This window comes from Plectropomus leopardus, chromosome 12, assembly GCF_026936395.1.
Source record: "Plectropomus leopardus strain MGB_pleo_1.0 chromosome 12, ASM2693639v1, whole genome shotgun sequence".
In the NCBI taxonomy this organism is placed as follows: Eukaryota; Metazoa; Chordata; class Actinopteri; order Perciformes; family Serranidae; genus Plectropomus; species Plectropomus leopardus.
Genome location: NC_142187.1, coordinates 14,263,266 through 14,276,763, shown reverse-complemented (window position 1 = coordinate 14,276,763; position 13,498 = coordinate 14,263,266). Strand labels below are relative to the sequence as shown.

Below are 13,498 nucleotides of genomic sequence, written 5' to 3'. Positions count from 1 at the left end.
ACAGTCCACAGGGGGCCACAGGGGGCCACTGGGATGCTAACAGCCCACTAGCATAAGCAACAGGGACCTTTATCACCGTGAAAACCGCTGGAACCAAGTTCAACTTTCTGATTGTTGGCCACAGTTCCCCCAAAAAGTCCCCTCTTCCTGGGTACTTCCAAGGTACTTCCAAGAACCATCAGTGTGGAAACTGGTCAAACATAAGCTGCTTTGTGTACAGAAAGCAGTTGAGCTACAAGCGAGCACTGTTTGTAGTATCAGAGGATTTAAATTTATATTACAGACTTTTTTTTTTTACACTGAAAAAAGAACAACGGTTGTGCTGCCAACTTCCCGAAAAACTAGAGAGATAATGAGAGAGACTGGGTGAGCAGGACAGGAAGTGAGAGACACTGAGCTAAAATTTAAAGCTCATTTGTTATTGCATATGTGAAATATTGTATAAAACCTATTGTATAAAACCTTAAGCGACGTAAAATCTGATGAAGTGCCCCACATCATGTCACTCAAGGATCTTAATTTTTAAGTACATGATTAGATAAAAATAACAGACCAAAAAGGAATCTTAAGATATAACTTTGTTATTTTTAGAAAAAAATAATGAATACTTAAAATAATATAACATGAAATCATTATTAGTTTTTCTGCTCAGCTGGCGAAAAGCCAGAAGTATAAAACAGCTAAAAAGTGAGTGTTGGTAATCCTTCAAGTTACTCAAGTCCCATTTTCCAAAAACAAGATAACAGGCACATTCTCAGCTAAGCTTATCTGCGGCACAGTACAGCACATCCCCAGTTAAACAAGCCATTAAAACCTTGGACTGAGCCGCTGATGTTTCTCTGCTTGTCAGAACAATGGAGGGCCTCCATACCTAGGGCGGGGTGGAGGTGATGACTGAAGCGAAGCCTACAGACATACAGATTAGTAAAGTTGGCCCAACCAGAACAATACATCTTTTTTTGAAAACAGCTCTGAGGGAAAGGAAAGAAGGCAGAGTGAACAACTTGTGTACACAGAAACATAAAAAAGACACAGTGTGTTCATTGCACGAGCAGAAGAGTGATGTGGCTAAATACACTCAGCTGTCACTTTAGATCTAAAACAACAGACGTCCTTTGAAACAATAATAATCTTGCGTTTTTGTTGAAACTGGTTTACAGAGACTTTTACTCTACTTTTTTTTTGGGGGGGGTGTAGTTTGTTGTGCTGTTAAACTGTGCCCCATATTCATATAAATATTAGGAATAGGGCTGCTCAATTATGCCACAAATCATAATCACCATCATTTTTGTCGATAGTGAGATCATGATTAACACAATTACTCACTTACTTTGAAAACATTTATTGCACTTTAATAAATGTAAATGTTTTCTGGGGATTCTCTACAAGGAGGTGCCCCATGGAAAGTGTGCCTGTGATCTACATACCTTTAAGGGTTTTTTGGGGTTTTTTTTTGTTAAAATTTGCACTGCCAATAGAAACACTGAAGTGACGTCCTGTAAGCTGGCCAGCGATTGGGATAACAACTAGAGTTGTTCCAATATCGATACCAGCATCAGAACCGCCTCAGATACTGCCTAATGTGCTGGATCGGGTCTCAGCGAGCATGCCAGTCCAAGCACCAATCCAATACCACGACTTACAAAAAACTAAAAAGAAGTTTCATACCAAGATAAAAGAGATGTTTTCCCCAAAATGTTCACTGCTCTAAAACTGTAGCCTACACAGCAGGTGTAACTACTATTTTAGAGCACCAAAGAAGAATTGATTCTCACTTTAAAGTGTATGGTTTAAAAAAACTGCCAGCAATTTGGTCATTTCTTTGGCATTCATTCTCTGTAGCCATACACAAAATAGCCAACATTTCACATCCAGTCAGGGTTTGTAGTATACAGCCTTTTTTTTAACGATGGCGTCAGATCAGTCCTTGGTATCAGCAGATATGCAGGTTCAGGTATTGGAATCAATATCGGGAAGGAAAAAAATGATACCGGAACATTTAGTGGGTTTACCTGTATTTGAAAAACCTGTGTGCACGTGCAAATTTTGGTGGGAAAGCCGTATTAGTTCTTGACACAGCAAAAAAGGGGGGTCCTTAAAACGTTAAAAAGTTCCTTCAGTAAAAAAACAAAAACGCCTTGTTTTCATAATCACTGGAAGCCAAAATAGTCATGGAAAATACAATTCGATTAACCACCCAGCCATAATTAGAAACACTTTTCGGTATAAGACAGTTTCAATAACGAACACCACAGAGTGTACAGTTGCAGGTTATTGCTCCGTCACAGATAACTAGATGTGGTGCTGTACAGCTAAAAAAATGTACAGCATGGATGAAGGTGGCTGGTTTAAAACTCAAATTACTATTGAGTCCAAAATTGTCAAGCAAAAAAAAAAAACTGCGTACCTCTACTTCTGTGAGGCACTCAGGATAAAATGTGCCCACCAAATGTCATATGATATGACCAGAAAGCCTCAGTGCGGAAGCGGCGAGAGAGCTGAGGAATATTAAATGAATAGAAGGTGGAGAGCAGTGTGAGGGACTCAGACTGAAAACAGGATACAGCAGTAAACCAGAGGTCACAGAGGGGAGGGAAAGACCCTTTGCTACATGTTGACTCGCTGTATCACTCTCACACATAAAACCCACACTTCTTTCACTGTGGCTTAAAACGAGTAAGCCGTTGGTGAATAGTGAATTCGTCAAAAAAGTAAAGCCTCAGTTCCTCAGTAAGTTCCCCCCGCCACCACTATCTCCACCCCCAACGTGGATACTTGTGCACAGAGTCAGCCCATCCCCTTTCACAGACACACCCCTCATCCACCCACACAGACAGTCTCTCAATTCATGTTGGCAGTCACTGCTTCACTACATCCCTCCCCTCGCCTCTCCGACCTCCTTAGTCCAATTTTATATAAGCTCCCATAGCGCGAGGACAATAAACCATACCTCCCCAGCACGACTTCGATTACACACAGAACTACAGATGCAATACATTTATGCAAATGAGCCCGCAACACAGAAGCAAACTCCTGTGTGAGTGCAGCAAAGACATTATGACAATCCACCAGGGTTATTTTACGCCTTCAGTTGTTGAAAGCCATCTGGGAGACATTAAGCTGAGCGAATCATATTCTAAGTATGAAAACAACATCTTCAAATCTGCAGTCTGTATCTCCACTGTTTTGCTTTAATTACTTGCAGGGAAAACTACAGGGTGGAGGAAGACAGGGACAAACATTAGGGCCTACCGAATGGCCAAGAGAGGTTTTCCAGGTTGTGCAAGCTGAGGAAAGTCAAAACTGTGGGCATAAATGTATAATATCTTTCTGTGTTGTGCTGATTATAGATATTTGTCACTGAAGGAGTCCATTTGAGCAGTGTTTTTGTTGTGTGTGGCGGACAAAATAAACAGTGCAGCGTAGAAATTAAGCAAGAGCTCAAAAAAGAAGGCTGGGAGAAGGAGGGGTAGGGGTATACCAAGCATAGCTAAAATGCCTGGTGAAGTGAGGCACAACAAGTTTCACTTTGCAGCTTCCTCCACCTCTTGTGAACATACCACAGTTGCTGCTGCAAAGGAATGTCATTCAACACCTCATGTGTACATGAACAACTGTTGTGCCATGCCTGTCAGTCAATCAGTAGGGTGGTAGGTGCAAAGCACCAGTCGCACTGATGCTGCACCAGTGCTTAGAAAACTAACAAACCAGCCGGGGCTCTGAGTGGATCAACAAGCCCACAGCTCCAACAGGGGGAGTGTGCATGTGGCTTTAACCGTGTTCAAAGGTCCTTTAGAGAATATACAGTTGTTTTAAGGCCACATTGTACTGCAAAAGAAAATGGTCATGACGTGCCGACAAGCACAGTTGGTTGACACACCCCACTGTCATGTCTCTTATCGGCAGAATAGAGGCACAGTGGAAAGACTACTGCTCAATGTCTGATAGGGCTTAGCTGTCGTAAGAGGCTCCTGCTGTTATCAGCCTGGGAGCTGGGTCCCCTCACAAGCAATACATAGGTGCTCCAAAAACACGGCGCCTCAAGGCAGCTGCATTGTCACAAACTGAAGTAATTTTAATTGAAATGGCAGAGCTGACCTATATCTAAAGTATTTGGCCTGTTATTACAAAACAACAGATAGATCATGTGAGGAGCAAGTGAATGTAAAAGACTTTTTTTTTTTTAAATGAACCTTTAGCCCATTCACCAGAACAAAATGTTGGTATTGTACATTTCTGCAAGCCACGAATATGTTAAATTTGCACGTTTCATATATATCAAATCAATGTGTCTTAAGTTATGTAATATATAAGCTGAGTTTGTCATCGGGACGTGTAGAGCACTGGTTCCCAACTGATGGTTCGTAGTTCAAAAGTGGGTCGTGATTCCATTCTGAATGGGCCGCTAGTGAGCACGAACATGTTAATTTTGTAAAAACACACTGACGTACAGTTCATTTCTGGCACAGAGCTTTTATTTTGAAGTGCCATTTCTTGCTGGAGAGTGAGATTTTTCTCCAGTACAGCAACTATTAACATGCTGAGTCTCTGCAGATTTTGTTATTTCACTGACCTAGTAATAATAAGCACTTTTTGGGTTGCAGTGCTATTTATTTGTCAAGTTTGAAGTAATTCTTGCGATATGTTTTATTTCTCTGTGTTCTAGGCCCATGTGTTGTTTACATTTTGTCAAACAGCATTGAGTATGTGGTCATTTATCTAATATGTGGACCCTGAACTAATGACTAAGGAGAAATATGGACCCCACAGCTGTACCAGTTAGGAACCACTGGTGTAGAGGATGGTGGATGATGTGCCATCTAACGGAGAGACAACTACCAAGCTGCAGAGCACTGTTAGGAGACAGCAATGACTTGCTAAAAGACAACCTGTTTTTGATTGTTTGTCTCGGTGTTTTGCAGGCACCAAATGTGGGTTTATTTAGCGACCTATCACTGTTTTTCCAGAGGGGACTGTGCCACAAAATGCAGTTGTTTTTTACAGAGACATTGCTGCTGGGATTGTGCCCCCCAAACTGTGTATTTTAAGTCAAAGCATAATCTTTTCCTAACTGTGACCAAGTGATTTTGTGCCCAAACATAACCACACATTAACCACAGGGTTGTTGAAACAAAAAGTTTCAACATATCTACTTAATACATAATATTGTGCAGATGTAAGATATCCGTGGTTTGCAGGAATTTGCAACATTTTTTTTCAAGTGATTGAGTTGATTGCTTTACTATTTCATATTTGTAAGTACTTCCTGTACTTCCTACTTTGAGGAGTAAAACAACTTTGAGGAATAAAATAACTCTCCCATATACTAAACTTGAGTCGGTGAGTCAGGCGAGTTAACAGATGGGCATGGAGGGAGATATGTGAGGCAAAGGTACAGCTTAAGGAACTGGACAGCTGCGTGCGCTTTAAAAAAAACAGGATTTGGGGTTTTGTGCTTGACTTGAACACAGACACGACACACACATTTTTAGATTCAGTGTGACTTACACTAAATATGATTATCTCCCAAAACCTTCGTGAATAATATCCATGAAAATACACTAAGAAATCAGAGAAAAAAACTCCAGAGCTTGCTTTAATTTGCCAAAATGCAAACCAATACAGGCTAAGAAAACAGGGCAAGTTGTAGTTATGCTGTAACTTACTGAATGCAGGGCAACAGGCCTGTTTATATCCAGAAAAGCATTAAGCAAATTGCAGTACTAAAACTTGGAGTATGATTACCTCTGGAAGACAGACAAAGAACAGCAATAGAAGGGAGAAAATCTATTAATATTAATTGTTCATGTTGCACTATCGATATGGAGGAGGGGCACAGTTTTCTCAGTTTTGCCTAAGGGGGCACCCTAGTGTCAAACCCCTCATCTTCAGAGTCAAAGTTACCTCTGACACTCGCCATACTGGCATCACCCTCTGGTCCACAAACCACTGACACATCATGGTCAATGTGTGTGTTTAAAGCCATTTAAGGTTTAGTTGGTGGATGGCACAAAAAAGGAAAACAATAAAGTTGTGATCAACGATTGATAGGTGTGGGGCGTCTGGTGGCTCAGTGGCTAGAGCAGGCGCCCCATGTACAGAGGTTGTGCAGGCTGTGCAGTGGCCACGGGTTTGATTCCGCTTCGGCCATTCGCTGCATGTCACCCCCTCTTTCTCTCCCCCTTTCACGCTAAGTCTTTCCTATACATTACAGGCATAAAAGCCCCCCCAAAAAATCTTTAAAAAAAACGTCCTTAAAGTGAGCAGCATACTCCACAAACTGTTCAGGAGAGAGTCAACCCACATGTGAGGAAAAAAGTAGAGCCAGTGTTGTGCAGTCTGCATCCCCTGTCTGCTCTACAGTCTGCTTTATCTGTGAGACTGTAAAGGGAAACCACTGAGAGATTTCAGACACTGTCATTTCCGCACTTTTGTGCCATCTACTACAAGTGACATTAATTGTAAACTTTTATGAATTAAATGGACAGTTCACCCCAAAATGAAAAACACATAATCTTACTCTTACCTGTTGTGCTATTTAACAACATTATTTTGGTGCGAGTTGCTGAGTGTTTGAAATATCGGCTGTTGAGATGTCTGTCTTCTCTCCAGTATAATGAAGCTAGATGGCACTCGGCTTGTGGTGTAGTCTCATCAGTAACTAGATGCACACTTCCTTCTGCACTGTAATACAGTTGGTGGGTGTAATTTTGTAGAAAGAAAATAGTTCCTGCATGAAACTGCTCACAAAGTCTATAGATTATCTTTAATGACCAGGTCATGATTTATGGATAGAGACATTGCTGCTGAGTTTTTCAAATGTATATGTTTGGTGCTTTAAGCACCACAAGCCAAGCGCCACATATTTCCTTTGTAATGGAGAGAAGGCAGACATTTCCACAGCGGATATCTCCAACACTCAACAACTCTCACTAAAACAATCTGGATTAATAAACAGCGCTACAGGTTAAACATGTTTTTGTTTTTTTTTTTAAGGTGAACTGTCCCTTTAAGAGAAAGATTATTTTTGCAAAGACAACAAATGTTATGAACCACAATAATTCATAAAAAAGAATGTCGCTTGTGCACAAATGTAGTCATATTTTGCTGCTCACTATCTAGCAACTTAATTATCCCTAAATAACAAAACCACATATAAATTATTAAACGTCTGCCATAATGTCTACTGTGGGTTATGTTTCTGTGCGTGATTACTTTAAGATTCAGTGTGACATACACTTTTTAATGAAATCATGTTCTCAGATGTCCACTGTATGAATAAATGTGTGTAACTTTTCTTTAAAATCAAAGAGCTTGCCTGAGTCTGTGCAACCAAAAAGATGATTCAGCAACATTATATCTCCTGTACAAAACTGTTATTTCAGCCAGAACTGTAAAATCCTCTGAAAACACATTCCTGAGGAGAGCCCGATGGGGCTATGAGTGGAAATTATGATATCATAAATGTGGCAACACAAAATCAAACACTCTCTGCTATGTTAGTAGTAGACAGTCACTTCCGGAGCAGGAACTAACGTATTAAAAGGTCAAGCACGCAGCACATTTAGCAAGTGACCAGAAGTAGCCTGAGGCTAATAGAAAGATGAGCTAACTCTCTGCACAGTGGCAACAAATAGCAACACATCCCTGATGTTTGCAGCCGAGGCCAGCGCCTCAGACTCTGTCTTGCAGGGTGACATCTGAAGTCGGAGGAAAAGGAGGTTGGGGACCTGCAACAAAAGGCTTCCACATAAACCAAATTCACACCCTTACACACACAATGCATCGTATTATAACAGGAGTCATGTTTAACAAGTTGCTGCCTGTGCACTGGAAGCCATGGATGTTTACCGCAACTGTGCTACTCTGCACTGACTTAGGCTCTAATGAACAACAACAAACATTAAATTTCCTTCCTGTGTGCCACTTCTCTTCCTTTTACGCATTCCTCCTTCCTCCATACCTCCCTGGAACAAAGGGGGACACCCTGTAAACTAAATTACTAACACTAACTGCCTTTGCTGTGGCTTTCAGCCCTAGCAATGTCTGTAAATCCTACAAATGTCCTAGAATCTTTGAAATGTCCTAAAATCCCAGAAACATGTATGGGGACTGGCCCTGGCCTCATTTTGCAAAAGTGCTCCCAAGCAAAGTAAGTTGAGTATCCCTGCCTTACACCATCTGTGATTCTTCAAATCAGGAGTATTATTGAGTGATAACATTGCACAGGCATTGTGATAATGCTCAGCAGGGATGAACATTTTTTTAACTCTTAACATTAAGATCTAGAGACGATTACCTGTCCATATCACCGTCGACAGGTATGTGGATTCCAAACAGGCTGTTGACAGTCGGAGTGGCGAGCTGCAGGCTCTCGGGCATGAGGGGCCTGCCCGGCTCCTTCCCAGAAACGACAGGAGACACTGCGTTGATGAGACCCTCTGACTTCCCTCCGCCACCACCACCACCACCCTCATGTCCAAATCCAGCTGCTGGGAGGCCCTGTGCCCCCAAAGCCACTAGAGTCCTGCTGTGGGGGATCTGGCCTGGAGGCAAACTGGAGGTTGTCACATTTGGCATGGCTGCACTGGAGGCACTGGGCACAGCAGTGGGCACAGTGGTGGGCACACTGGAGCTCACTGCGATGGCAGGCACGTTTTGTACACCGGATGATGCGGGATGGAGGCCGAGGGGTTGAGGCTTTACAGCGGCTGGATACTGACTCACAGCCTGCTGCTGCAGAGTGGATCCACCGACCAGCATGGAGCCTCCGACGCCTCCCATTCCTCCAGTCTGCTGCTGCAGGAGGCCTGGAGCTGGCTGTCCAGGAGGCACAGATCCCCCTCCTGCAACCTCTCCAACCTGACTTGGCACTGAAGTCCCTCCAGAGGCTGGGGGCAGGACTGAAGTGTGTCCTTGTCCAACAGGCTGTGGCCCAACAGAGAGGCTGGACACTGGGAGGGACTGGACAGTGGAAAGCCCCGGCTGCATGGAAGCGGGCTGCTGATAGTACTCCGTCTGGTTCTGGAGCAGTCCAGAGGACTGGCTGGTCAGGTGGTGGCCCATGGGAAGCTGCTGCTGGGGAGGGTAAGCAATGGGCTGGGCTGCAGGAGGCATGATGGGGGACTTCTGTAAGTGGATGACAGGTTGAGGCAAGCCGTTTTGTCCGACGGGCAGCACGCTCTGGGGAGCAGAAGGCTGGAGACTTCCCACTGCTGGCTGAGCTGGGACAGCTGTAGGTTTAGGGCTGGAGAACGCACTCTGTGTGGCCGACCCACTGACACCATGCTGCCGGGTGCTGTAGTTTTGATGTATTTGCTGCTGTGGTGGTGTCTCCATACGGGATGAAGCGAGAGAAGCATCCGCCACAGAGCCCAAGCCCTGACCTGAGTGTGCTGCGGGGGCCACCACAGATCCTCCTGTATGCCCGAGCCCACTGTCTCTGTCTGCGGCAGGGTCCAGCGTTGCTGCACTGGCATGCCTGATGCTATCTACAGTCCTACTAACAGCAGAGCCCTCAGAGTCTTTCTCGTAAAACTCTGTACACGTCCACCTGCCTCTTCGAAAGGGTTCCCCGGTACCATGATCAAGTTTGATGACCCTGAAGCGTGAAGTGCAACTCACAGTGGAGGTGGCAGGAGGAGGAACTGTGCTGGTCACTGCAGCAGGTTGGGATGTGTTTACTGACACACTGGTTGCAGGAGCAGGCTGTTGCAATGCTCCAGGCTGAGTGATGACACCAGTTGTAGCTCCGATCCCCTGCGGCTGCTGACCACCTTGAGTTGAGCCTCCCACCTTCCGAAACTCCCCCATGGCAGACACCTGACCGGCTTGAGGTATGTGTGATGGTGCCACAACACCAATCGCCTCTGGCTCTCCAACATTATTCAGGGCTTCTTCAGATGAACTCCTGTCACAGGCAGGCTCGTACTCAGCCCGGGACATGTCGTAGATCTCTGAAGACACATCTTCAGTCCGTGACTCGTCCGGGTCGTCCAGACTCTCCGTGTCGTCTGCAGCACCTATAGCCGCCACCTGGGCCTGAGTCACACTTGTGATCTGAAAACAGCTCTTTTTCTTAGCCGGCATTTTCGACATATTGTCAGCCTGATTCCAAGTCCAGTATGGCTATGTTTATCCTCCGTCAGAAAGAGACGAGCTGGGTGCAGCTTCCAAAAGCTTAGATCATATTAAACAGCACACTTGTATTTTACTTAGCCTAGCTAACTGTAATCGAGATGAATCTACGCCATCCCTCTTCCTCTCTCGGTCTCCTGTTGCGTTTCATGAGCTCATAACGCAACGCCACACTTCGTGTCGTCTTGTCCAGCAATGCGGCTTTAGACAGCGATACCAGCAGCCTGGAGGATGATCGATCCGGAGCTCTCTGACGGTCCGGACCGGCCTGCTAATGTCCCGGCTGTACAGTTGTCAGGCGGCCGTTGTCGCAGAGAGTGTTGCCCAGCTGCAGGACCTACTTTAGGCTGAGGAGGGCCCGCAGCCCTCCACTCACCGAGCTAGCTAGCAAGTCAAGCCAACTGGCTGCTGCACACTCCCCCTACGTCGGAACAAGTATGTGAGACATCTTCCCGAAAGCAGTCCTTTGTATCCACTCACCTCACAGCTCAGAGTCCGTCGGTAGCGACAATTAGGTTGAGGCTAACGGCGATCGAGAGAGGAAAACGCTGTAATATTTGACGCTTTAAAACAAACGAGAATCCAAACAGCGCCTACAGTTACCTCCCTCACTCAGTCACTCTTGACAAGATGGCTATGTTGTATGCAACCGCGCTGCATCGTGGGTAGGTAGAGTGCGCAAGGATGTTTACGTAGGAGGCGTTTGAGAATCCCCCCCTCGTGCTGCCTTCAGTACACCGTCGGAAAAAGTACAACTGCAAAGCGCGCGCAGTTAATAGACTATTATAGGTGAGATACAGCCATACAGCACATATATAGTTTCTGCCCATGATAATAGTGTGGTTTTGTTTGGGGTTTTTTTTTTTTTTGGGGGGGGGGTTAAGAAAACCTGTCTTTAAACCTGTCTTTTTGGGGTACTAGGGGTAATTAAAATAAATAAAACTCCTAAACCATTGAACCAACCATTGAAAGTTGAAAGTCCCTCCCCTTAGCCAAATAAAAAATAAAATAAAAAAACCAACAACTATCGCCCCACTGTTTAAAGAATTATCTGATGACCCCCCTCCCCTCTCGTAAATAACGATTAGTCCCTTACCATCACTAGAATACAAATTTTCCTGCCAACCAATCCCTTCACTTAATTAATTATCTCATATTTTATTAATTATCTCACATTGATAATTTAATTCTCTCTCTGGCTAAAAGTGAATGGTCTGATGATGTGTCAAAAGAGCCCCTGCTAGAGTTTAACTGGGGGTGGGGGGCTTTTGTCTGACTGTAATGCCACTGTTTCCTCCCTATTCCTCCCACTTTCTGTGCCTTTCTATGCTGAAATACTACCTCATCCTAGATTTGCAATGAGGTAACAAGATTTAGAACATTCATTTAGGAATACGAACCATGGAGGCACAAAAATGATATAATAAAGGTCTTAAAATTAGATGGAATTTTATTCTTTAAGTCCGGGCCCCTAAGATCAGGTTACATAGACCGAACATAAATGTCCTTATCAAGTATGCTCATTTTGTCCTCAGTTAATCATATTTGATAACTAATCTTCAATTAAATAGCACAGACAGATGGCAACAATGAATGAAAAATAGTGATGGGACATACTGTTATCAGTACATGTGAATAATTGACTTTAAGCTACATGCTTTTATTAACATTAGTAAAAACATGTACCTTGTGATTAATGATAAGACACTGAGTTATAGTACATTTTCCTTCTACCTGGGTTGTTTTAATTCTGATACAAATCAGCCGTCAGAATATTACTATATCGCATACATTCAATTTAACTATTCTCACAATTCTGTGACCCGTCTATTACCAAGTTATTCCTTAAAAAAACATAAATGTCAGACTTTAATGGAATGCACTTGAAGGCATCGTCTCTCTCTCTCTCTCTTTCTTAGTATTTGTGTATGCTGCAGTGTTACCATATGCCAGTTGATATTATTAGAGCTCTTCTGCAGGAACATTGCATACTGGCTGTACAGTAGTCTCATAAAAAGGGATCAGTATTACAGAATTGTAGAAAATTCCTTGTGTGCACTCTACCCCTATTGAGTCATGTAAAGGATCATTAGAGGATCACTACTTTAGGGGTATAATAAAACTCTGAAACAATCCCACAGCCAAATGTGTTGAGCAAAGTAAAGTTGGTTTATAGTGCTCCCATTGTTTTATGGATTCAAAATTATTGATACAAAGCTACCATTCACAATACAATCAGCTTGTCTGTATTCACATGACCTTCAATACAAGTTAACCTTTTTGTTCTAAACTGGTTTCAGTTGAACTCTTTTGCTCTTTTATGCTGGGCCTTAGTGTGTTGGTTCTGGGGTACTCTGAGAGCCAGCATATGACAGAGCATGCAGTAACTCCTGGGATCACCACATTGTTTGTATTCTTTACCCACTGATCAAGACTTTTTAAAAAAATACTATTGTATAAAATAATACAAGTAAATATAAAATTATTGTAAGTCTGTCACAGAAAGCAGCTGGTTTTGGAAGATTCAACTAGTTTGACTTACAAGCGGTGTATGAAGGAGTAGTGTGCATCGTGTACGAGTAAGTCAACACTGCATTGCATCTGCAGCATTTGGTGAGGTTAAGAAGTGAGCTCAGTATGGGGGGTTTATAATCAGACAAGGTCAACAGGAGCAATTTTGAAAATGTTTTCAGTTTTTTGCTTCTTTTTTTTTTTTTTTTTTAAAAAAAAGGGGGCATTTACAATACATTTCTATAAATAATAATGGGTTAAATACCTTCCTGTTTTTCTGACTTGTTTTTCATACCTCTGCACCAGAGAAGTATACTGTGGACCAGTCATCACAAACCGTGGAGAGCACTGCCCCTGGTGGCCAAGGAGTGAATGTTTGACTTTAAAGGTTATGCCTCTTTTTTCCTTTTTTGGTTATCTTCGATAAACCTTGAACTCTCCAGTACCTGAGATGGCTTAATACTGGTAAAATAATAATACCAATACTACTGTTTCATGGCAGTAATTAATGGCCTGCATATTATTAACAAATGCAAATTCCAACAGTGCATTAGTCTATTGTTTTTGATTATTGTTCTCCAAAGTAGATATTATGACCCAACGGCATGGTCAAAAAGTACCATACTGTATGCTTAATAGATATAACGCCATTGATTTTAGACATGAATATATACATACACATAGGCTACATACCACCATACACACATTTAAGTCTTAGTATACTTTTTAATTAACTTTTTTGCATCAAGTTATTATTGTGATATAACACATTGGAAAAGAATAAACAAAAAACACTGCACAAGATATTAAAATAAAACCCCAAAAGGTTCAGTGAGGGATAATTTGTCTC

The 13,498-nt window shown here is 42.9% G+C and overlaps 1 protein-coding gene across 3 annotated transcripts in view; it reads right to left on the bottom strand.

The window, feature by feature from the left end:
• Positions 1–10,922, bottom strand: part of LOC121951677 (TSC22 domain family protein 2-like) — a 30,893-nt gene extending 19,971 nt beyond the window's left edge. The window contains exon 1 of one of the 3 annotated variants that reach the window (XM_042498109.2): positions 8,300–10,922. In XM_042498109.2, the coding sequence (XP_042354043.1) occupies positions 8,300–10,098 (1,799 nt within the window). In that variant the 5' untranslated portion in view covers positions 10,099–10,922. The remainder of the gene's footprint in view (positions 1–8,299) is intronic. The other 2 variants (XM_042498107.2, XM_042498108.2) reach the window with 2 other exon arrangements.
• Between the last annotated feature and the right edge of the window lie 2,576 nt (positions 10,923–13,498).